The following is a 24,056-nucleotide window of genomic DNA, read 5'->3' as shown; positions in this document are numbered from 1 at the left end:
GGAGAATTCCATGGACAGAGGAGCCTGGACAGAGCCCTGGGGTTGCAAAGAGTCAGACGTGACTAAGTGAACATGCGTGCATCATACTACATGCGCTCTAACACACACAGAACTGGAGTAACCACAGAAATAAGTTGAAATAATAAAACTGAACAACTATTAAGCATATGATAAATTTTTCTTGAAATAAGAAAGAAAATAAAATCTTATAAGAAAAAGACACTTTGTCTGCAGGTAGAAGTGTTAATAAGACTTATTCTACTCAAGTTGCTGGAATTCAAAGTTAAGAAGAGAATCCTCTAGATAGCCAGGCAAACTTATCAGGTGACCCACGCTGGGAGTAATAGCAAGGTAGCATCAGACTTCTCCACAGCAACGTTCATTACTAGAAGGGAACATATCACAAAATGTTCAGCTTCACTAGTAATCAAAGAAATGTAATACAAAATAAGGAAATAAAATTTCACTCAGATTTACAGGTTTAAAAAAAAAAATCCACTTTTTGTAAGGTTTGTGGGGAGCAAACTCTGAACACTGTAGGACTGTAAACTGTCACAACCCTTCTAGAAGGCAAAATGGCAATATATTTTTTAAGCGATAAAAATATTTATCTTTTGTCCAGTTACTTTCGTGTGTAAGAATTTATTTAAAAAAATCACTGATAAAACCAACAATCATTTAAATATAAGAATCTGGAGAGATACTATATAGCAGAGTAAAATGAAAACTATAAATATCACAGCATTTGCAATGAACAGGAAACAAGATTAGCCTCCAGGAAAACTTTTTTCATTTGACAGAAGGGGAGAGAAACTAGTTTAGTAAATATCTATAATATCTGGCTCTGGGATAGGCAGGCATTCACTACCTCCAGTTTATGGACATGGGAAATGAAAACACAGAGAAATTAAATAATTTGTTCAAGGACATTCAACTCTTCTGAGAAGAACTGGAATTCAAGCTGTTATCTATAACTTGAAAGCATAAATTCTTTTTATGACATGCAAAAGATTCTACTGAGTATATACCAAGTAACACAGAGATGAGTGCAGAGAAATAAAGTTTGCGTTAAATAACATTTTTACATCTCATAAAGGAACTTCAACATTTATAACATAAATTTATAAGAGGTTCAAATTACTTTTGAAAAAGTACAGTCAAGTCCCCTTACTCACTCTAGTTAAGTTCGAGAGAGTCTCACAAACAAGGGATTAGAGAATACCAAACCATGCTTCTAGCTGCAGGCCTCTGTCACAACAGTTTCATCAGTCAGTACATAACCTTGTGATGTGTGTTTCTGTTTAAAAACACTTCATTTAGTAGACTGCTGGTTAATACTGACTTTGTGGTCAATAGCACTAATAACTCATGCCTGAACAAAGTTGTTTAACACACATTTTCTCTGTCAGGCACAGTGCACCCTTCTTGCTCCAAGAAACAGTAGCGAGGACTCTACTTGGAGACCATTTTAAATTACAAAATCACAAACAAAGCACACGAAAATGCAGAAAACACGGCACTAAATAGACTCAGGTAAGATTAACGGTATGACCACTGCACCAGACGGCCGTGGTGCAGTGTTTAGTCTTGGCTGGGAATGTGTATGTCAGGGAATTCAATTTTTTTTTTTTTTGCCACTGTGTGTGTCTACAGAGGACCACAAAAGCATGAGTATTGATTTTAAAGATACAAATTCATTTTACTGAATAGATGAATCTGCAAAAACAGAATCTGAAAATAATGAGGATTGACCATATTAATTTATACTTCAAAGGCTATACAAAAACAATACACCTGCTTTTAATGAAAATGTTAGATAATGGGGGAAAAAATGAAGGTTTTGAAAAATGCTTACAAGTAGGCAACGTATTCATTGACTGCCCACTTGTGCCCCCTAGTGGATAAAAGGTAACAAGCACTGGAGTATACTTGAAGCTTGAAATGACAAAGTGTGTAACTTTATATTAAGTGCTGCGAGAAAGCCAGATGCTTCCAGAAAGCCAGAGGGAGGGAGGGAGGGAGGGAGGGAGGGATGGGGGAGAGAAAGAGAAACAAAATGACTCACATCAACCCTGGCAGTGTGTGCAATTCTCCTTTTTGGTCCAGAAATGTTTTGGTAATACAGCATATCTAATTCCATTTGCTTTCCTGAAGCCTAGTGGCAAACGATAAGAGTTATCCAATTTCAGTGTAGTAAAAGCAGATTTATCATGTTTCCTGAAGAGCCACAGAAATCCAAAATACAAAACACTGGGCAAATTATTAAAAAACAACTCACAAAAAAATAACTTATTTTGGATAATTTGACATAAACAGATATTCCTATAAAAGATTCCTCTACTTTGACAAATCAACTCTCAGTCACTATACATAATACCATGGCCTCTGGAAACTGTCAAGCTTGCAAGATGTAATGGCTGGCCACTTACCAAGGTTTACCTTGTCATTCTAATACCTTATTAATTATAATATTATAAATATATTTCATTATTTTATTTTAACAAATGTTATTTAAATAAAATTTTTATTTATTTTTATTATAGTATCTTAATTACAATATTAGAAATATATAACAGATGGTATATATATTTTATAAAGTTCAGAATATAAAGAATATGTATTTAAGGGAAACACTTTTAGGAAAAGGATTAAAAGAGTAAGTGACCAACCTGTTTAGTAATCTCTCCCTCATGATCTTGGCTTTGTGTGAACTTACTGAAAATTCAAAGACATTCCTTCATAGTGTCATCAGACTCAGAGGGAGTGTCATCTCCAGTATATTCCTTATCTAAACCAAATTCAACTAACCTGCAGTCTTCAAAAATAGTCAAGTCGTGACTATCATCTGGTGCTGTCAGAACTCTTGTCTTTCAAGTGATCGTCTAAATAAGAGAACTGGAGTTGGCTTGTTGAGTATCATCAGTTGTCTTTACATGTCTTGCCCTCTTTGGACACCTTTCACTATGACTTCCTGTCTGGATTTCTTTGTCCCTGGGAGGGGCATAAGACATATTTTCTCCTGAAGTGCAGACATGTATTTTCTCGCCACCAAAGCTTCCCATCTTAGAAATGTGGTTCTGAACACCACATGTTTATCTTAGTTTTAATATCTAGCGAGGTTTTCATGAGTGATCTTGATGGTTCTGGCTTCTTACTGTCATCTTCTCTGTGTGTGGTTAGTTGGGTTTCACCTATTTTTTCCTCTTCTATGCCACTGATCTGAAGATTTCTTTCCTCCAGAGGCACTAGCTGTACCCTCTCCTCCATATTCTGATATTTAAAGCCTCTGAAATTAATGTAGTTTTATTGTTGAGCTTTAAAGCATTTAGATTTCCTAGAAACAGGAATGATTGGAGGTGCATCCATTACAAGGTCATCTTCATCAGAATCTTGAAGATTTATTTTAATTCTTATGGGCGAAACATAAGGTCTTTGACTCTCTAGGGACTTGCGGCAATTTTTATCCACAGATTTTTTCCAGAAGGGCTGTCAGTCTCAGCCTGCCTTCCTGTAGATGCTCCAAGCAGTGCTACAGAGTAATTGAGCAAGGGATCATATTCAAGGTCAGTTGCTGGACATGCGTGGTCCATCAGGTACTTTGTAGGCTGACTCTCTTTGATTTTTGATGGTTCATTCCACTTGTGGGAGGAGGCTGTTTTCAAGAAAACCCTGTTTCACATTTGTCACTCAAGGAGGCCATGGGGCTTTGCAATAGCTCTTCAAGCGCTGAAGTAAACCTGGGGAGCATCTTCTGCTTTTCTTCAACTTCAGTCTTGACTGAGTTGATTTCTTTGTTGATTCTTTCCAATTGTTCCATACTCGTGCCTAGAGTTGTTAACGGGAGATAAGTTTATCTTTAAACATCACTCAAGATGAAGTGCAGACCCCAAAATATCCTGGACAAAGAGCTTTCCTATCACAGGGACAGTAACTTTCCCAAACCCAGCCTTAAACACAGGAACTGTTGACGAACAGGTCAGTTCTTGAAATAAGGACAACGAATATCACTGATTAAGTCTTTCAAATGTCTAGCTCATTCCTATGACTGATTAAAATATTCACGTCTTATTACCAGCATAGCTACATATCTGTGTGACAGATGTCATGCCTATACATATTAAACTGTGTCAAACGTGACATGCTTTGGATATACACTATTCACCTTATTATTTACCAGGCAGTGACAGTTTGGCAACGTTCAAAGAGCTGAATGCTGCTTACACAGAACTGTAGTCTCTCACCAATACATCTCCACCATCGTAAGAAAATGTTTTTTTTTAAAGCATTAGTCTTTTAATTCAGTGGTTCTCAACATTCTCACTAAGGTCCTAAGGTCCCTTCTGTTCTACAGAAAGCGTCAAACACAAAATGAAGCAAAACACACCGTTCCACAACCAACCATTAAAAAAATCTTAAAAAAAAAAATTAACAAATAAAACTCGAAAGCAGCTGGATCCACACTCCTGAGGAAACCCAGAACAGTGCCAAGAGATAAGGCTGCCAGCCACGGCCCTTCACAATACCTGGCAGGTCCTGCCTGACTTTTTAAATAAGGAAATTACCATCTCTTCCCTCTTTCCAAGATACACTTTCCAATGTCAATTACAGAATAATTTACACACTTCTCCCTTCTCGAAAACAAGAGATTTCAGATATGAGATATCGTCCAAATTATACTTTTTAAACCTCTTAATTTATTTTAGATAACTTACACCTATTGATAACACACACGTGCTTCCTCTTCACACAATGAGCTTTCCTTTGGCTCACGAGCCTTTCACTTTACCATTCTCTATTAAGAAATTAACTCTATTGAAAGGCAAAGCAAAGCGTGTGACAAAGGTGTGGGGCATTTTGATGGAGAAGGAAAAAGGCGAAGAGCAGGCATAAGCATGAGAATTAACCTACAATTCAAATGTAACTGGTTCTAATTTTTCTTGAAAGAAACTTGTAAGGGGAAGTAAACTCTGGGTAACCAGCCAGAACTGCATTTTGGCATAAGCTGGGTTTTATTTGGTTGCCATGATTCAGGAAAGGACGTTTAAGCAGTGCGTTGGGGTGCTATGGGGGCTGGGTGGGAGGGAAGAGAGAATATTATTCCCCTCCATGTCAGAAGTTTAAAATGATTTTACTCCACGAGAAGCTAGACTTAGAGGGCAAATTTTGAAGTCAGAGGCAGACTTACAACCTTTGCTCAGGCTAGAGGAGATTGGGAAGAGCTTCTTCTGGTTTGTAACTAGCCCTTGCCACAAGCCGGGTTCCACCCCACCCACCACCTTTTACCAGAGCTCAGAAAACTCCTTAGGTAAGTCCACACTGGGGACGGTGGCAGAGAGCGAGGATAAACCCACACAACACGGCGCACGTGCACCTTGCAACCAGCAAACCAGGATCCCGCGGATGCGGAGCAGGAAACTAACTGCACGCCTGCCCGCGCGCTCCTCGCCCCGCCTCCCAGCCACGTGACCTTGGCCCCGCCCCTCGGCCGGAGCAGTGGGCGGGGCCACCTCGTAGGGCTGAGCGCTCCAGGTGAGCGCTCGGTTAGGCGGGCAGAGTTTCTCTCCGGTTGGCCAGCCCAGTCTACCGTCTTCCCAAATGTCCCTGGATGTCCCCACCTCCCGGTTTCAGGAACTGTGGGGCCACCCAAAAGGCTCTCAGGAAAACACCCTCAAACAGCATCTCCATGGCACTCTCACTACTCGGTATATCTCCATCTCCAACATACTTTAAGTGGGAGGGACGAGTAAGAGGGACTGAGGACTAGTTCTTAATTCTCCTGATCCTAGAGTGCGATGCTGGGAAATTTTTCTCATGGAGATTCTAACTACTTGGTTCCTTGTCCCAAGGCAAAGTCCTTGTTTCCCAGAACAGCCGCTCTATAGGAATTGCCCTTAAGCAGCTACGTGGTGGTAAACAGCCCTCTTGGAGAGCTGGGGAAGGGGCAGGTTAAGAGCATCAGAGAAGGGAAACGCAGGGGTGTTTCAGAATAGGGGGAGAAACAAGTTTTAAAGGAACTGGTATTACTATGTCCTTTAAGAGGAAACAAACAGATCAGAGGTCTAGACAACCTGTATAGGAATTCCAGGTTTAATAGTGGCTTGGAGGGTCAGCAGGGGGCAAATGAGAAGACATGCCCCCTCCCAACACACATACACATCAGTCTGGGCTATACGACCCTCTCCTCACATCTAGACTAGGGGAGAGGGGAGAAGAAAGTGACATCAGTAAAGACTATCAGACATTCTTCAGGCCCACTGCCCCGGTAACTTGACTGCATTTTAAAATGATACCTACAAAGGTATACACAAGTTATGTCAATGGAGGATGAGAAACCAATTTTGGTTTTTTTTTTGGGGGGTGGGGTGCATTTTAGTCATGAAAAGTGAAATTCACTCAGTCGTGTTAGACTCTTTGCAACTCCATGGACTGTAACACACCAGACTCCCATGGAGTTTCCCAGGCAACAATACTGGAATGGGTTGCCATTCCCTTCTCCCAGGGATCTTCCCCAACCCAGGGATGGAATCCAGGTCCCCTGCATCGCAGGCAAATTCTTTACCTTAGTAAGTTTACCATACTATGTTAGGCATAGTAATGCTATATTGATTCACTTTCTCAAGCTGCAGTACTTTAGTACTGAAGACAAAAGTAACCTTTACACCTATTTCCAATCAAGAAACCTCCCCTGTTCTTCCAAGGATTGGTGGAGGGAGAAGGTGGGAACGGTTGGTAGCCAACCCTTCCCAAACCCACCCGACCTTCCCACGAGCCCATTCTCACCCATGAATTCACCATGGCTCCCCTGCAGCCCGAGCACCTCCAAGCTGCTGCAGCTACCTGCCTCACTCAATTCCCACCGCATTTCCTGGTGCCTGAACCGGCAGTACAAACCCTGGCACCGACCCCCGGGGCTGGCAAAAGTAACCCACGGAGCGTAGCATGGGCTACTGCTCGAGGTTCACCTCACCTGGCTCCGAAAACCCGCCTGCACTGCTGCGGTGCCAGGACCGGGGAAAGGCGAACACCGGACCTACTAAACTTCTCCCGCCAGAGTACAGCCTTATATAGTCTGTGGCTACTTGGAGGCGGCGCTTCGTAGCTTTTCCAGCCAATGGGCAGGCTGGAGCTGACGTCAGGGGAGGAAATGGGGAGAGAAGGATGATTCTGAGAATGGATGGTAGCGTAGTGGCAGGTGAGTGTAGTGTATGTGTGCGCGTCTGTCTTCTATAGGGAAGGAGGTTCATAGAGACCTAACCTACATTTAGGGAAAACAATCTCCCAAGAGCTAAAAGGCATTTGGGTTAAGGAATCTCCTGCCTTGTGGATGCCTACCTTGCTTCTAAACACCCTTTGACTTTTGCTATAAGTCTTACTGTTAATCTTCATGGATCAGGGAGAGAACCTCAGTGTCAAAGCACATCTAAACTTTGCCTCTGTCTAGCAGGTGATCTTTGGCAAGGTATCCAACTTACCCAAGTTCTCCTTTCTTGGTCTGTCAAATAAACTTGTCTTGCATAGGGTGGTAGAATTCTATGTGATATAATGTATTAAAGTGCATAGCATAAAGTGGGTGAGAATTTAAGACGACAATGACACCGCCCCAGTTCTTTCCCTCCCCATCATCCACACATATCCACAAAGGATCTGATAACATGTCTCTAAAATCCTTCCAGTTGAAACACTCCTAAAAGGGAAACGGTATCCCTATTCCATTGGTCTTCTCTGTAAACTGAAATACTCCTAGGATAGATAGTTTCATAAGTCACTGATAACATAAATTAATCTTTGAAATGCTTTCCCCGCCCCCAATACCACATACCAAGCATTGGTGGGGAGAGAGAAGGAAGGGGCCTTAGCCCTAAAATATTCAGGACCCATAAATCCCCCTAAAGGAAATTAGATGCTGGGATCCCTCCTTCCTTTCTCTTCTTCTGGAAAACAATGATATCTCAAATGGTTATGGATACTTTAAAAATGGAAAAAATATTTCCCCCTAAATCTTACTGTCCCATGAGAGCACCCTGATGACTTTGAAACAATTGAAGAATGCCAGGAGTCTCTAATACTAGTTTTCTTTCTTGATACGGCACACCTGTTTCGCCAGTAAGCACCAATGTGTGCGTTCTTTTTGCTCTGGTGGTGGGGAGGGGCCTAGAAGTGGTTGCCCCAAAATTCCCTAAAATGCCCACAGGTAAGTACAAAAATGAAATACTCATATTTTAAAAAGAGCCAGCCTAGAATGAATACTTTGCATAAGTCACTTTCCAGGATCATTTTTTACTTGATGAACTTTTTCACACCTATTTCCTTATATTTTTTCCATTAAATAGTTTTTATAGCTGAGAGAATTTTATTGAATATGCCCTCCTTTGAAGACACCAGAATTTGGCCTCAGCAGAGTTTCCAAATTATAACATGAACATCACAAAGATATTTTTTATGACAAAAATATCATCTAATCATCTGTGGGCTCCTCGCTGGGCTCCTCACTCTGAATCATGTCTGACTCCTCATTCTCCTCTGAGGCCGTGGAAGTCATGTCTGTCATCCTAGATTTTGACCTTGTGTCTGATTTCTTTAATTCTGAAGAAGTGGTGCCCCAAAACGTGCTGCTCTCAGCACTCTTAGAAAATGATGTGTCTGATACGCCTTCTGATGGATGAAAGTAAGACAGGGTGGCCAGTTCTGGGTTGACGGAGTATTCACCAGTCTGACATGCTTGTTTATATCTGAAAACAGAAGCATACATCAAGAACTGTTTTTGTGTGTGTTTGCAGCTTGACCTAGAAAAGCATCTTAAAATAATATATGAATTCTGTCCAATATATTGTCTATTTATTATTACACTTGATAAATGAATGAAAAATGGTAGACCCTATACAGATGTGCTATTTAGAACAGAGTTCATAACCCCTTTTGTTTCAAGGCTATTGAAAAAGAATGCATTATCTTCTCTATCACCTTCCTAATTGACTAGGGTTGTTTCTATCTCTAGATGATTATATAAAATATTGAGGACAAGTCTAAGTGGGATACTCCCTGAGAGACAGCTCCATGGTCTGTTCCAAATAGAGGCAAGGGAGCCACAAACTGAATACCTTATACACTTGGGAGTCATGTTTGCCCAGCCCTCTACTGAGGAAAGGAGAGTGGGAGTTTCCTGCCGTGTTTTAAAGGCTCCGGAGGTCTGTGTTAGACTTACTTCATCATCTTCATTTTGTACAGCATGGCACTACAGATCGCCAAGAGGACCACAAAAAGGAAGAGGGTCATCAGTGAGATGCCCAGCATTAGTTTTAACTTGGCTTCCTGTATCCTTGCCGTGTTGTCTTCCCCTGTGGCGTTCACATCAGAGTCTGAGAGGAAAGAAAGAAAACGCAGTGGGAAAGAGTGACTGTGGTCAGCAAGCTTTTTTGGAGGAATAAGGATCACAATGCAACTGAAGAGAAGCCTTTGCTTCTCTTCACTGCACACCTCCCTCTACCTTCCTGCGATGCAAGGGACAAGGCTATCGGCGCTTCCTATGGACAAAGACTCTCAACTTTTTTTTTTTTTTTTTTACCTTTCCCCTTCACAGCAATCTTGGAGGAGCTGACCCTCACTCCGTTTTCCAGGATCACAGAAGTTTATGGGTTTGCCGTCGGCACACAGCTAGTAAGTGGCAAAATCTGGTATCAAATCCAGGTGACCAGATGTTAAAACATGTATCAGCCTTCCTCCTTGTATAATTAAAAACCAATCCAAGACTCGGAAGAGATTACTATTAAAAACGTGATGAAATTACACACATGGGATCAGTCCTCCAGGAGAGAAATATGCATTTCTCCTGTTGGCAGGAGTTGATTTTTCTTTTAAGTTAAAAGGATGATGTACTACAGTGCTTCCTCCGCAAGGCTTAAGAACTGAATTTGTCTTTTTATTACTGTGATCAAATCTAGTGTATTTGATGTGAAAGAAATGGAAACTTAGCTAAGTTTCTAAAATATATAATTAAAATCACATCTGGATCCAGAAACGTAAAGTGTCTTTTTACTAACGAATAAATATATATATTTACTGCCAAATTTTATATCTTCCTGAATATATGCCTGACTTAATAGGCATGTAATGATGACTTTAAATGATCATATTGCTATTTGTCCCCTCTCCCCCAACATCTTTTCACCCAAAAGTTCCATGACTTTTTTCAGGTAATGATGTTTTGGTAATAAGCAATGACAAATTCCTATGTGTATGCTCTCTTATATTAAAAAAATTAAAATAGTCCATGTGCAATCCTAGGCCAAGGGGAGAGAAATGTATACAGTTGTGAATGACTGATACCTTGACTTTGAGGCAGATTATTTTGGAAATAGATTATATTAAAATGGGCTGTGCTCCTGAATTAAAAGGGCTTTTGTAAAGAGGTGTGCTTATAGTACATTTGTTTATCAAGATGATGGTCAAAACTAAAGAAGGGTTTGAAATTCCTAACCATTGGAAATTATAGAAAAGCTAATTACCAGTTGGGACAGGTTTTTTTCCCCCCTCTAAGTCACAGTTTCCTCATCTGTAAACTGGAGATAACACCAGCTTTCATGGAATTGCTCTGAGGATTGACATTATAACATATATAAAGTGCAGTATGTGCTCAATACACAATAGAAAATCGATCATGCACACTTTCATTACTTGAAAAGACAAAATACTTCTAGAACATTGTCATTACTGGTTATCACTTTTCTAAATAAAGAAGACGATGCCATTTTCTTGACTCACTGAAAAGCAAGTGGCATTAAGTGTCAAATAACCCAGCACAGAATTAAGGTGGTAGGCCCTGCGTGTATTACCAGATGCTATTTCTTTTTCAATGTATTTACATAGGACAGAGGTTTGGGGGAAATTAATATGATGCTTTGTTATGAAATTTTCCATCAAAGTCAGCAATTCTTTTTTTAATTCATATAAATAAAATCAATCCATTAATGAAAAATACATTCAGCAGCAGGAATTCTCTCATTTGTTGGTGGTGGGAATGCAAAATGGTACAGCCACGTTGGAAGACAGTTTGGTAGTTTCTTACAAGTCTGCACATAGTCTTACCCCATGATTCAGCAATCACAATCCTTGTTATTTACCCGAATGAGTTGAAAACTTATGACCACACAAAAACCTACACATGAATGTTTATAGCAGCTTTATTCATTATTGCCAAAACTTGGAAACAGTCAAGATGTCCTGCAATAGGTGAATGGATAAACATACCAGTACAGCCATATACTGGAATATCATTCAGTGATGAAAAGTAGTAAACTACCTAGTCACAAAAAGTCACGGAACCTAAATGCAGAGTACTAAGCCAAAGAAGCCACTCTGAAAATAATACATGTATGTTTCCAACTATCTGACCTTCTGGAAAAGGCCAAACTATAGAGACAACAGAAAGATCAGGGTTGGGGAAGGGGAAGATGGCTAGGTAGATCACAGGAAATTTAGGGCGATGGAGCTACTCTGTATGGTTGTAATGGTGGACACAAGATATTTGTCAAAACCTGTAGAATTGTACAACTGAAAGAATGAACTCTAATGTAAACTGTGAAGTTTAGTTAATAACAATGTATCAATATTGGCTCATCAATTATAAAAAAAATGCACCACACCAATGGAAGATGTTAATAACAAGGAAAACTAAGTGGGTAGAATATATGAGAACTCTTTACTTTCTACTCAATTTTTCTGTAACCTAAAACTGCTCTAAAAAAGTCTGTCAATTAAAAAAAAAACTGCATCCTATGTTTTGTTCATTTGCCTACAACTCCATGTAGTTTACTGTTTCTATTTACTTCCAGGACTAGAAGTTACCCAACAGGAAGATGAAAATATCTGCAATTTGCTCATTGAGAACACTGTTTAGAAACCGCAACTTTCCTAAACCTGTAAATGTCCTCTCTAGTATAACGTCAGTCACCATACTACTCTCTTACATATACCACACCTTACTGAGGAAAACAGTACCACCATGTAGACACTAAAATGTGTGCAAGTATTTATGTATCCATTTAACTGAAGTATTTTGCTCTTACTTGGAATTGGGTGAAAAAATTGATCTCGTTGGTTGTCCTCACTGGTGGTTGCATTTATAGCTGTTAAAACAATAAATTGGTGTTATGGTAAACAAAATTCACTTACTAAAATTATTGTGTGTGTAGATGTGTGTGTATGCTATATACAGTTCATTCTCATTTTTCACGCTAGTCATGGTAGTTAAGTCATGTAAGCACTGAATTAAGTGAATACTGAACCATCATCATTCCTAAGGGAAATACAGGGTTAGGTTTTTATGAGCCTCTGGTCATACAACCTTGTTTTTGACCCAGTAACCTTGTTTTATGTATGTTTCTGTTTAGAGACACTTTATTTAGTATATATGGCTGATTGATTATATTTCGCTGGTGGCTCAGGAGGTAAAGAATCCATCCGCAATGAGGGAGACCCAGATTCCATCCCTGGGTTGGGAAGATCTTCTGGAGAAGGCAATGGAAACCCACTCCAGTATTCTTGCCTGGGAAATCCCATGGACAGAGGAGCCTGGTGGGCTACAGTCTGATCCATTAACACTGAGCTCACAATCAATAGCATTATAACTCACACCTGTATGAAGCTTATATAATACACACATTTTTGTTCCTTAGGTACATAACAGCCTTCTCGTGTTTAGGAACCAAACAGCATTGTAATACTATACTTGGAGGGCATTTGAAACAGCAAAATTGCCAGCAGAAAGCACAAAAATGCAAAACACCTTACACTAAACAGACCACAAAAAAAGATATTTTGTTTACAGCATGAGAGCTAAAAAAAGAAGGCCTTTGTTATACTTCAGCTGGGAACAAGAGCTTCAGACAATTAAAGTTTTTTCCTACTCTGTGTGTGTCCATCAGTGACTGTGAAAGTTCTGCAAGTATTGATTTGGAGAGTTCCAAAGAAATTTTATATGTAGGTAAATTTACAAATACAGAATCTGCAAATGAGGATCGATCAAATATGGCATATAATTCACATAATGCATGCATATATGTATGTGATTCATGAATTATATTTATGCATGTATGCATTTATTGATAATATACATGTTATGTGTATACATGCATACATACAAATGCTATGTGTGTGATCTATATATGAATGCATGTACATTTATGATTTACATATTACTTTTGTGCATGCATATATTTTGATATATACTTTGCATTCATTCATGCATGCTCATGTGCTTATACACATACTGCTCCAAATACAAAGAGGGATACTATTGAGCAAGAGCCTTATTTAAAATTTTTAATCATAATAAAGAAATTAAATGGCTAGATTGTAACATTTGTAGGAGAACAAAACTTGGTGAGAGGATCAGAAAATGTGTGACACTTGATCAACTTTCTGGGTCTGTGTTGCATTTGCTATTACACGTGATGATGGCAGCAAAATGTTGACTTATTAATTCTTAGTATTAGAAAAATTTACACTGATCTTGGCTTTCTTACAGAAGACTTCAGAAAACCAAAACATTTCCCCAGCTACCTAACTACTATGAGTTTACCTTTAGCTAACATTGTCCAAAATGCAGGCTCATTTGGACTCTGGGTTCCTTCTGTTTAAAAAACAAAATAGAACAGGATAACAAAATAAGGTAATTTGACTTTAGTAAAATTTTGACAGACTGTTCATTTTTTTATGTTAGTCTAGTCATGTAACAGTTACACCTTGAGCTCCTGTCATTGCCAGACCCTGTGGGTGGCATTAAAGTTACAGAAATGAACAAGATACAAGTCTTATGTTTAAGGAACACACTCTTACTTTGAGAGGCAGACAGACAAGAATCACTGTTCATCACATTGCAGAAGGATGAGGGCTTTCATAGCAACGCACAGGTGGTATGCACAGAAGGATCTAATTCACTTTCAAAAGCCGGAAACACTTCGCAAGGGACGCCAAGCTCTCATAAAGGCTCCGAGGACTAGGAATTGTTTGCCAGATAAACTATGTGAGAGAGAGAGGTCCTTCCACTGTGAGCAAATGCAGGTGTTATGAGCAGGTCCAGGTAGTCTGGTGTGGAGAATATGGGTGGGGAATGTGACCAGAAACGAAACTGGCAAGTTCTTCAATGGTCAGATCACTTCAGACTTGAATGCCTGGTTAAGAATTTAGAAATGACCTCAAACCTAGCAGTAAGTTACTGATGGTATTTAAGAAGGGGCACACCAGGATGATAAAATAAATTTCTACTTTTAAATATTACTCTAATATGGTTATTCAAGAAAATGAATAACCATATTAAAGGAATCATGAGAAATAGAGTTGGATTGTATGAACTGGAGAATATAATGACATGTCACGTCATGTAATGACATGTCATGTAACGACAGTTCACTGTCTTCAATTAGACCACTCCTCTTTCAAGACCTTAGAGAAAAGCCATCCTGAGTTGTTATGATTTCACAAGTATGTTATAAGAAACAATACTGTCAGTAAAGTAAAATGATAATTTTGATTTTGTAAACTCTCGCACTGAACTCTCCACTAATATTCTTAGGAAATGCTCAAAATCAACTCTAAGCAGAGTTAAGTTTATCAAGTATGTGATTGTTAAAATTATTACTATAATTTTAAAAATTATATTAAAATGTATTAAATATATTTATATAGATGTATATTTATACACACATGATATTTTATTTAAATATATTTAATATAAATATAACTGTAATACATTTTACTACAACCAGGTTGAATTTTGAAAAGAGTTCATTTCCTATACTTTATCAGGTAAATCTGAAAATTGATCCCTAGATTTTTACCATTTAAAAGATTTTAGAGTGATTTTAAATTGTAGTAGTATGAATTCTTTAAGTATGTTATCACTTTATGAAATACTCAGAGTAATGAAAGTTAAATTTTTAAGTCATATAATGACATGCTCCAGGTCTGACTACAATGCTGTAAGTTTAATACTGTGAGTAGTTTTTCCAAAAGGTTCTTTACTTTCTTCATGGCTCACTACTTCAGGAGGTGGCACCGTAGTTGTTTCATTGAAGAGTTTATCTAGGAAAAGGCATAATGGATTATCAGCATATAAAAATACTGACTCAACATTTGTAATTAGGTATTTTTTAAGCTAAAAAAATAGAACAAAGAAAAGGAGAGAGTAAAACAACAACAACAACAATAACAAAACCAAAGAGAAAGATGTTGACATTTTCCTGAGATACCTTAAAGGAGGGAAAAGCAGCAGCCATTGAAGAATGATGTTTGTACACATGAAAAGATGCTCAACATCACTCATTATTAGAGAAATGCAAATCGAAACCACAGTGAGGTACCATCACACGCCAGTCAGAATAGCTGCTATCCAAAAGTCTACAAGCAATAAATGCTGGAGAGGGTGTGGAGAAAAGGGAACCCTCTCACACTGTTGGTGGGAATGCAAACTAGTACAGCCGCTATGGAGAAAAGTGTGGAGATTTCTTAAAAAACTGGAAATAAAACTGCCATATGACCCAGCAATCCCACTTCTGGGCATACACACCGAGGAAACCAGATCTGAAAGAGACACGTGCACCCCAATGTTCATCGCAGCACTGTTTATAATAGCCAGGACATGGAAGCAACCTAGATGCCCATCAGCAGCAGATGAATGGATAAGGAAGCTGTGGTACATATACACCATGGAATATTACTCAGCCGTTAAAAAGAATTCATTTGAATCAGTTCTAATGAGATGGATGAAACTGGAGCCCATTATACAGAGTGAAGTAAGCCAGAAAGATAAAGATCATTACAGCATACTAACACATATATATGGAATTTAGAAAGATGGAAATGATAACCCTATATGCAAAACAGAAAAAGAGACACAGATGTACAGAACAGACTTTTGAACTCTGTGGGAGAAGGTGAGGGTGAGATGTTTCGAAAGAACAGCATGTATATTATCTATAGTGAAACAGACCACCAGCCCAGGTGGGATGCATGAGACAAGTGCTCAGGCCTGGTGCACTGGGAGGACCTAGAGGAGTCGGGTGGAGAGGGAGGTGGGAGGGGGGATCGGGATGGGGAATACGTGTAACTCCATGGCTGATTCATGTCAATGTATGACAAAACCCACTGAAATGTTGTGAAGTAATTAGCCTCCAACTAATAAAAAAAAAAAAAAAAAAGAATGATGTTTGTATAATAAGAGGCTGCCTGAGGTGGGACTAATATGCCTATAATCTGCGAGAGAGGAAAGACTGGGAGCGTGGGGCTACAGGCTTCCTTTGGCACTAAGGAAGCTCTGTTGGGTGCGGTACACTGGCTTCACATGGTTTCCTGCACAGGCTTTGAAGGAATACTATCAACCTAGGACAACTTGGCTGCTGGTTCAGTGTGATGACATGAAAGAGGGAGGTAACAGCAGTGGCCTGGTAAGCTGGAAACATATGCATGTTAACTACTCTAATCAGTTCGGGCAATTAAAACTTGGGGTTAGAGATCAAGGATTTCCAGGCCCGATTAAGGCTATATCTCAGTCTATAATGCGTCCATCTGGAGGTATGTAAGAGTAGTTTGGGAGAAGTTGTGACTGTAGGGCTTCCCTGGTAGCTCAGCTGGTAAAGAATCTGCCTGCAATGCAGGAGACTCCAGTTCGATTCCTGGGTCAGGAAGATGCCCTGGAGAAGGGAAAGGCTACCCACGCCAGTATTCTGGCCTGGAGAATTCCATGGACTGTATAGTCCCTGGGGTCACAAAGAGTCAGACATGACTGAGCGGCCTTAACTTTTACTTTTCACTTTGTGACTAGAGGACCATTTTTTCCCCTATGAAGTTGGCAATTTCAGTTAACTTTGCTGCAGACAGGAATGGATGAAGTGCCATATGAATTACAGGCAATCCCACTCTAGGGAGATTTCTACTGAGCCTACAGACAACATTATTATAGGTAACTTGTTGGAAAGAAAGGATGGAAAAAATTAACCCATTAGCAGAGTTGACATGGACCCAGGCAGGGCTGGAATGACTGGGATGTGATCCTTAAATTCTGCTTTGCAACCCCCACTTGATTTGGGAGAAACATGTCTGGATTGCCTCACTACTGCCGTGTTCTCATCATTTTAGGGACTAGAAGAATAATTAGTCAAAATTATTCTGGAGATTCCCATCTCCTTGGAGAGCATGCTCCTCCAGAATGTCCCCACCACTCAACAAGTCTCTGTTAGAGCCCCAGTGAAAATTGCAAAAATTTCTTATCCCAATTTAACTTTGACAATCCTCTGGGGACCTGAATTGTGGGAAGAGAAGTTAGGGTTTTGAAATCTCTTCCATGGGTTGTGTGGTCATCAATAATCCATCTCCTAAAGGGAATTTTAGGTACCTGGCCTGTTGAAGAAACAGTTCAAGATGTTGTCTGCTGTATGCAAACAAAATTCCCACGAGAGATCTGTCTAAATGAATGTGTGCCCTCGAGATGTCCCTATGTCATATTTATGTTTCAAGTTTTGGAATTACTCAAAATGTTCCACTATTGTCAAGAAGTTTTATTAATTATTAGGCATTGCTGAGCCTGGTTTTTCCTAATATTAAGCATTGTCATAGTCAGAAACATTCTCTCTTGCCCTATTTACTTTCATCCTCTTTTCCTTGTCTTCTTGGGTTTCATAGATATGAGCTGTTGATGCTTTGAGGTGAGGGATGTGGTATATAGACTTTAGAGAATTTTAATGGCCTCCAAAGTAACATGCTGGCAACATTTCCCCATTTCCTCTACTCATAGTTATACTTGGTAGAAAGATGCAAAAAAGAAATAATATTTGAAGCTGAAAGCACAAAATAGAAAGAAGTAAAAATATGGGTTTAAGAAAAAAAACAATTTTCTGGAGTTCTAAATTTCATTATTTTTTCTTTCCACTCAAACCAAAACTATGAGACTAAGAAATGTAAAAACATTTCTGCTTTCTGAATTTACCAGTGCAACGGCTATGGTGGACTCTCCTTCTTTCACGAATTAAGGCTCCCTGATGATATTAGCTCCACTGAGACCTTTTTCCTACCCAACAGTCTGCAGGGCTACTTTGAAATCTTGCTTTAAGTGTTTCTCCTATTTGCAGTGCTGCCTTTCAGTACTTACAGTTTCTCAGAGAAAAATTCAGATCAGTTGTTGCTCTCACGGATATTTCAGACTGTGTACCATTTGGATTTTGTGTTGTGAAGACATCTGAAAACATAAGATCAAGACTTCTCAGGAGCTAGGTAAGTCACTTCTTGTTCCTTTCACATTTTTCCTCATCTGAATTTTTTCCTTAAACATATACACTAATTTAAAAAAAAGAATAATAAAGTATTTGAGACATTCTTCAGCTACGAAATAACAAGTGGGGCAAGGGTGAAAAATAAAATTCATGGGGGAAAAAAACAAACTAGCATCCTTATGCTAAATGATTCTTACTGAAAAGCAACTATTAAGGAAATTACAAAAAACATATACAAGTGCATGATGGGTGCTGAAGGAGGTTTGTAGATGTGTAAGATGGCTGGATGGCATCACCGACCCGATGGGCATGAGTTAAGTTTGTGATGGACAGGGAGGCCTGGTGTGCTGCGGTTCATGGGGTCGCAAAGAGTTGGTCACGACTGAGCGACTGAACTGAACTGAACAGAATATCATTACTGTTTGTATTAACATTGTTAAATTTTAGCCAAGTAAGAAGCATTCACTTGCCCTTGAACCTTCTGCTAGACTGTAATAGTTCAGCTTAAAAAGCACATATTTCAATAACAATCACGATCTCCCAAATGGATTCTCATTTACATATGTACATATGTAACTCTGAAAGAGTTGTCAGTGAGGTTGGTTGTAATTTAAAATTAATGGATGTATCTATTCAATTAGAGTCAAAGTAAAATGGATCAAGGTGCCAGACTGAACATACATATACAGATCTCCTCTTTCCAAAATCTCATGAAATGACAGAAAATTTTACACACATGAATGTGTATGTGTGTTTAGTATATACATATATATTCATTTCCCCCAACACACAGACACAGACACACACACAGTCACTAATTTTGAAAAATTTCTGAGGTAGATCAATGGAGAAATAGAAGAAAATCATAGGAGGTCAATATTTAATGCTGTGAGTTATTAGAGTATAAAAACTAAAACACTGTGGACCTTTGCAGGGAATGACAGATAAAGGAAACAATGAAAAGGTATTAATAACAATTGACCCAATTTCAAATGGAATTTAGATTATATTAAATGTGAGTTTCATATCAGTAGGGAATTAGTGTTAGACAACAGGCAATCCTTTTCAAAAAATGTAAAGTTTTATGACTATTTTATACCACATACAAAAATAATTGAATTTAAGACCTAAGAGTTTTAATAAAAATATGAAGTTATTCAAAAAATTTGAAAATAATTTAATATATTGGATTGGATAAGGCCTACCTAAACAAGATACAATATGAAGAAGTTGTAAAGAAATTGATTAATCAAGAATTGATCTTATAAAATTTTAAATTTTCTCTGTGATTGGAATACTTAAACAGGTTTAAAAGTGAGTGACAGCCTGGGAGAAAATACTTGTTACTTTTACCATAGAGAAAAGATTGAATATACTAAATATAAAAAAGAGCCCCTACAAATAAATGAAAATACAATCTAACAGAAAAAAATGGGCCAAGGATATGAACAGGAAAATCACAAAAGTAGAAATAAAAATGCCCAATAAATATAAAGAAACATTCTCAGCTTCACAAGTAATCAGAACGCAAATTAAAACAGTAATGAAAATTCTCACTTATTCACAAAACATGATTAACATTATTCAGTATATGTGACATTGTGGAGCATTCTTGATAGATGTGTTTTAGAGTACAATTTGATATTACTTATCAATATTTTAAAAGATTTATCCTTGATTCAGAAATTTCAGTACTTGGTATCTATCCAAAGAGAGATATACCCAAGTATACATGAGAACAATGAATAAGAGAAAAAACTGCATATAATTTAATTCTTTAATAAGACAGTGGATTAATTATGGTAAATCATTTCATGGAATACTATATATCCATTAAAAATAATGAGGTATACATGAAAAAAACTCCAGAGTTCTTAAATGAGAAAAAGCATGTCATAATACAATTCTTTAAGTCCCATTTATGTTATGAGTGTCTGTGTGTGTGTGTAAGAAAGATTTTTTAATCAAAGTAATCATCAGGCTCTTGGTTTATTTAATCTCTGGGACTTAAAAATAGAGAGACACCCTGAAAAGGAAACAACTGCATCATTTTGCAATCTACGCATAGTAGACACAGCCTGTGTTGGATAGATTAGACACCACTCCTGACACTGCTTCTTTGTGGCTATGAAACCTGGCGATTGACCTCTCTGAGCATCAGGGATTTTTTTCACCTACAAAAGAGGATAGTGATTCATCAAAGAAAGAATAGAAATACAACTTATATACTAATTATAGTTTTCAAAGTACTTGAATATACGTATATATGTATATCTTCATTGTATTTCTATTTTTTCTTTGGCTAATATTATTAAAAATTCCAGTATAGTTAGATTTAATCTTAATTATTTTTAATTTTTAACAAGGGTTTTTTATGAACTTTTCACATTTTAAAATGGTGGACCTTATAAGGGCATGGAAAGCTTGTATGAAGAAAGGTGAATAAGTTGAAGTTTAGCAGACCTTCCAAACATCTCAAAGTCATCTTGTTATGGGTTGAATTTTGTTTGCCCCAAAAAGCTATGTTGAAGTCTTCACCTGCAGCACTGCAGAATGTGACCTAATTTGAAAATTGAGTCATTGACAAGTTAACTAGTTAAGATGAAGTCACATGGGAGTAGGTGAGCTCCTAAACAAAAACAGTGTCCTTATTGAGAAGAGGGAAATTTGGACATGGAGACACAGGAAGAACTTGTAAAGACTGAGGCAGAGACTGGAGTTCTGCTGCTCCAAGCCAAGGAGTTTCTGGGGCTACCGGAAGCTGGGAGGTGCGGGGGAAGCTAGTCTTCTAGAATCTGGGCCACGTCTGTGGCTTGTTAGGAACAGGGCCACACAGCAGGACATGAGTGGCAGGTGAGTGATCAAGCAAAGCTCCATCTGTATTTACAGCCGCAGCCCATGGCTCACATTACTGCCTGAGCTCTCTCCTATCGGATCAGAGGAGGCATAATCAACGTAATGTGCTTGAGTCATTCAGAAACCATCCCCCTCCACACCATCCATGGAAATATTGTCTACCATGAAACTGGTCCCTAGTGCCAAAAAGTTTCGGGACCACCGCCCTAAGGGTTTTGGAGAAAGTATGGTTTGACTAAAACTTTGATTTTGGATCTCTGGCTTCTGTGAGAACTGTGAGAGAATAAATTTATTTTGTTTTGAGTCCCTAGTTCGTGGTACTTTATTTCAAGAAGCCCTAGGAAACTGACACACATCTCCAAATAAATTTTGCTTATGTCACCACAGAATTAGTTCAATTGTTACTAATGTGAATAAATAACCATGCTGCTATGATAAATCCTATATGAATTATAGACAGTTACCAAATCTTATTAAACTTCATAATATTTCATGGAAAAAGTTGAAGAAAATAAGAATGCCATTTCATACACCAAAATGTCTATAAGGTAAATTAAAATTTAAATAGGAAATAAAATGATTATAGAAATTTTAGAGCTTATAAATCAAATCGGTCTAATCATCTTTTGCATATGTATTGCCATGAACTTGGAAAACTTACACTCTTTTACATCTTTATAAGAATCGCCAGTTTTCTCAGGAGTATGCTCTTTATTTTCTTCTTCCATTGTATGGGGATTTTCAGCCATAGGCAGCTCAGGTATGGGCGTCATCTCATGCTCTGAAAAAAAGCATGACCAGAGATCAGAAATGTGTTGCTCTTTCACTACTTTTTTTAAACTGCATTTTCTTCACAAAGGATATGAGACAGAGATTTAAAATCTAAGTTATATTTCCAACAATGCACTTTATATCACCCTGAAGAAAATTGCCATGGGCTGTTGGAGAGGGTATGGAGAAAAGTGGACCTTCCTATATCATTGGTGGGGATGGAAATTAATACAGCCACCACAGAGGATGGAGGACAGAATGGAAGTTCCTCAAAAAACTAAAAGAGTTGCCATATGACCCAGCAATCCCACTCCTGGGCATATACCAAGACGAAACTTTTCATTCAAAAAGATACATGGACCCTATGCTCATAGCACACTACTTACAATAGCCAAGACATGGAAACAGCCTAAATGTGCTCTGAGATGAATAGATAAAGATGCTGTGGTGTGTGTATATACACATACAATGAAATACCAACTAGCTGTAAAAAGGAACGAAATAATGGCATTTGCAGCAACACGGATGAACCTAGAGATTATAATAGCAAGTGAAGAAAGTCAGAAAGAATAAGACAAATACCGTATGATATCACTTGTATGTGGAATCTAAAATACGACACAAATGAACACGTCTATGAGACAGACACAGAGAACAGATTTGTTGTTGCCAAGGCGGCGGGGATGGAGAGGGAAGGACTGGGAGTTTCAGATTAGCAGATGCAAACTATTATATTCAGGAGGAATAAACAAGCTCCCTTTGTAGAGCACAGGGAACCATATTCAACATCCTATGATAAACCATCACGGAAAAGAATATGAAAAAGAATATATTTGTATAACTGAGTCACTTTGCTGTGGAGCAGAAATTAACACAGCATTGTAAATCAATTATACTTCAATTAAATTTTTTAAAAAATTACCATGGACCAACTTTCTAGGCTAATGGATCAAGTTTCTTATCTGCTATTTGAGTGAAAGTTTTAAATGCTTACTCACCTTCATAAGGGGGCTCTATACCACTAATCTCTGGGGTGAAAAGCCCAGATAAAAAAATAAACAATATAATATTCATTGGGAAAACAACGTGATTTATCCAGTGATCTACTGTGTCTCAGAGTTTCCCTTCTGCTGCCCAGCAGGTCCTGTAACTAGCGAGGACATTATGATGTCACTGCCAGAAGGAGGTCAGAATGCTGGAGGAGAATTTCCAAAAGCTTCGTGACTTAGTCTCATGGCTTACCGTAGGTCATGTGATGGTTTTTAGGACTTTTTTTTTTCTTTTAAATAAACCATTATAAGATTTTCTTTGAATAACAAGAGGTATGCTCTCATGAAATAATGTAAATCATTGGTCCATGGATTTTAAAGAACCATTAATATTGTTGATAGTAATGAGAGAGTAACAGGCAGGAAGGCCAGGGGTCTCCAAATGGAGGTATGAGACTGTAAGTGCCAGACATTTTTATCTCTCTTAACCGGCAGAAAAGAACAAACCAGCGATCTGTTTTTCCTTCTCTATACAAAATTAAAAGGAGGTTTCTCCTAACATTCTGTGTGGCCATGACACCTGGTCTCACCTAAAGCTAACTACTCCCAAACCTTGAGTTAACCAATACATTTCTTTTTCATATGGAAATGTTGTCTTAAGCTATGTTAATGAACCCCAGACTCCATCTTCAAGTTGGTTCCGCCAAAGGGCCTAACTTACTTATTCAGGTATTGTTCCCCTAATCTATGTAAACGAAACTATTTGTTGGTACAAGATGCAAGTCAATAGTTTTATGGCCTGGGATGAATTATCTGGTGCCATTCTAGATTTTATGACATTCCTTTCTTTTCATTAACAGACTGTGAGTGACTATATACCATACAGCTAAAGACTAGGAGGGGGGTTCTCTTTTGCCCCCTTCTGATGCCTATGTCAGAAGCTTTCTCTATCTCCTTTATACTTTAATAAAACTTTATTACACAAAAGCTCTGAGCGATCCAGCCTCGTCTCCGGCCCCGGATTGAATTCGTCTCCTCCGGAGGCCAAGAATCCCGCGTCTTATCGTTCAGCAACAACCTTTCAGTAAGACAACAATAGACCTTTTTGGCTTTCAGAGCTTTTACAATACTGTATGTTCTTTTGAATAACCATACAACATCTGTTAAAAAAAAAACTAAT

At 38.4% G+C, this 24,056-nt stretch overlaps 1 protein-coding gene across 1 annotated transcript; it reads right to left on the bottom strand.

The window, feature by feature from the left end:
- Positions 1-8,455: 8,455 nt before the first annotated feature.
- On the bottom strand, positions 8,456-22,961 carry EQTN (equatorin). Its single transcript, XM_065908425.1, has 8 exons — positions 22,886-22,961; positions 21,778-21,882; positions 18,140-18,226; positions 16,326-16,330; positions 13,577-13,616; positions 12,063-12,122; positions 9,203-9,356; positions 8,456-8,729 (listed from the first exon to the last, which is right to left on the bottom strand). Exons 1-8 carry the CDS (start codon positions 22,959-22,961, stop codon positions 8,456-8,458), a joined length of 801 nt encoding a protein of 266 aa, XP_065764497.1.
- Positions 22,962-24,056: the final 1,095 nt, after the last annotated feature.

Source organism: Muntiacus reevesi, chromosome 17 (assembly GCF_963930625.1).
Source record: "Muntiacus reevesi chromosome 17, mMunRee1.1, whole genome shotgun sequence".
Classification (NCBI taxonomy): domain Eukaryota; kingdom Metazoa; phylum Chordata; class Mammalia; order Artiodactyla; family Cervidae; genus Muntiacus; species Muntiacus reevesi.
Note: the sequence above shows the minus strand (reverse complement) of the source record. Positions and strands in the feature narration are given on the sequence as shown.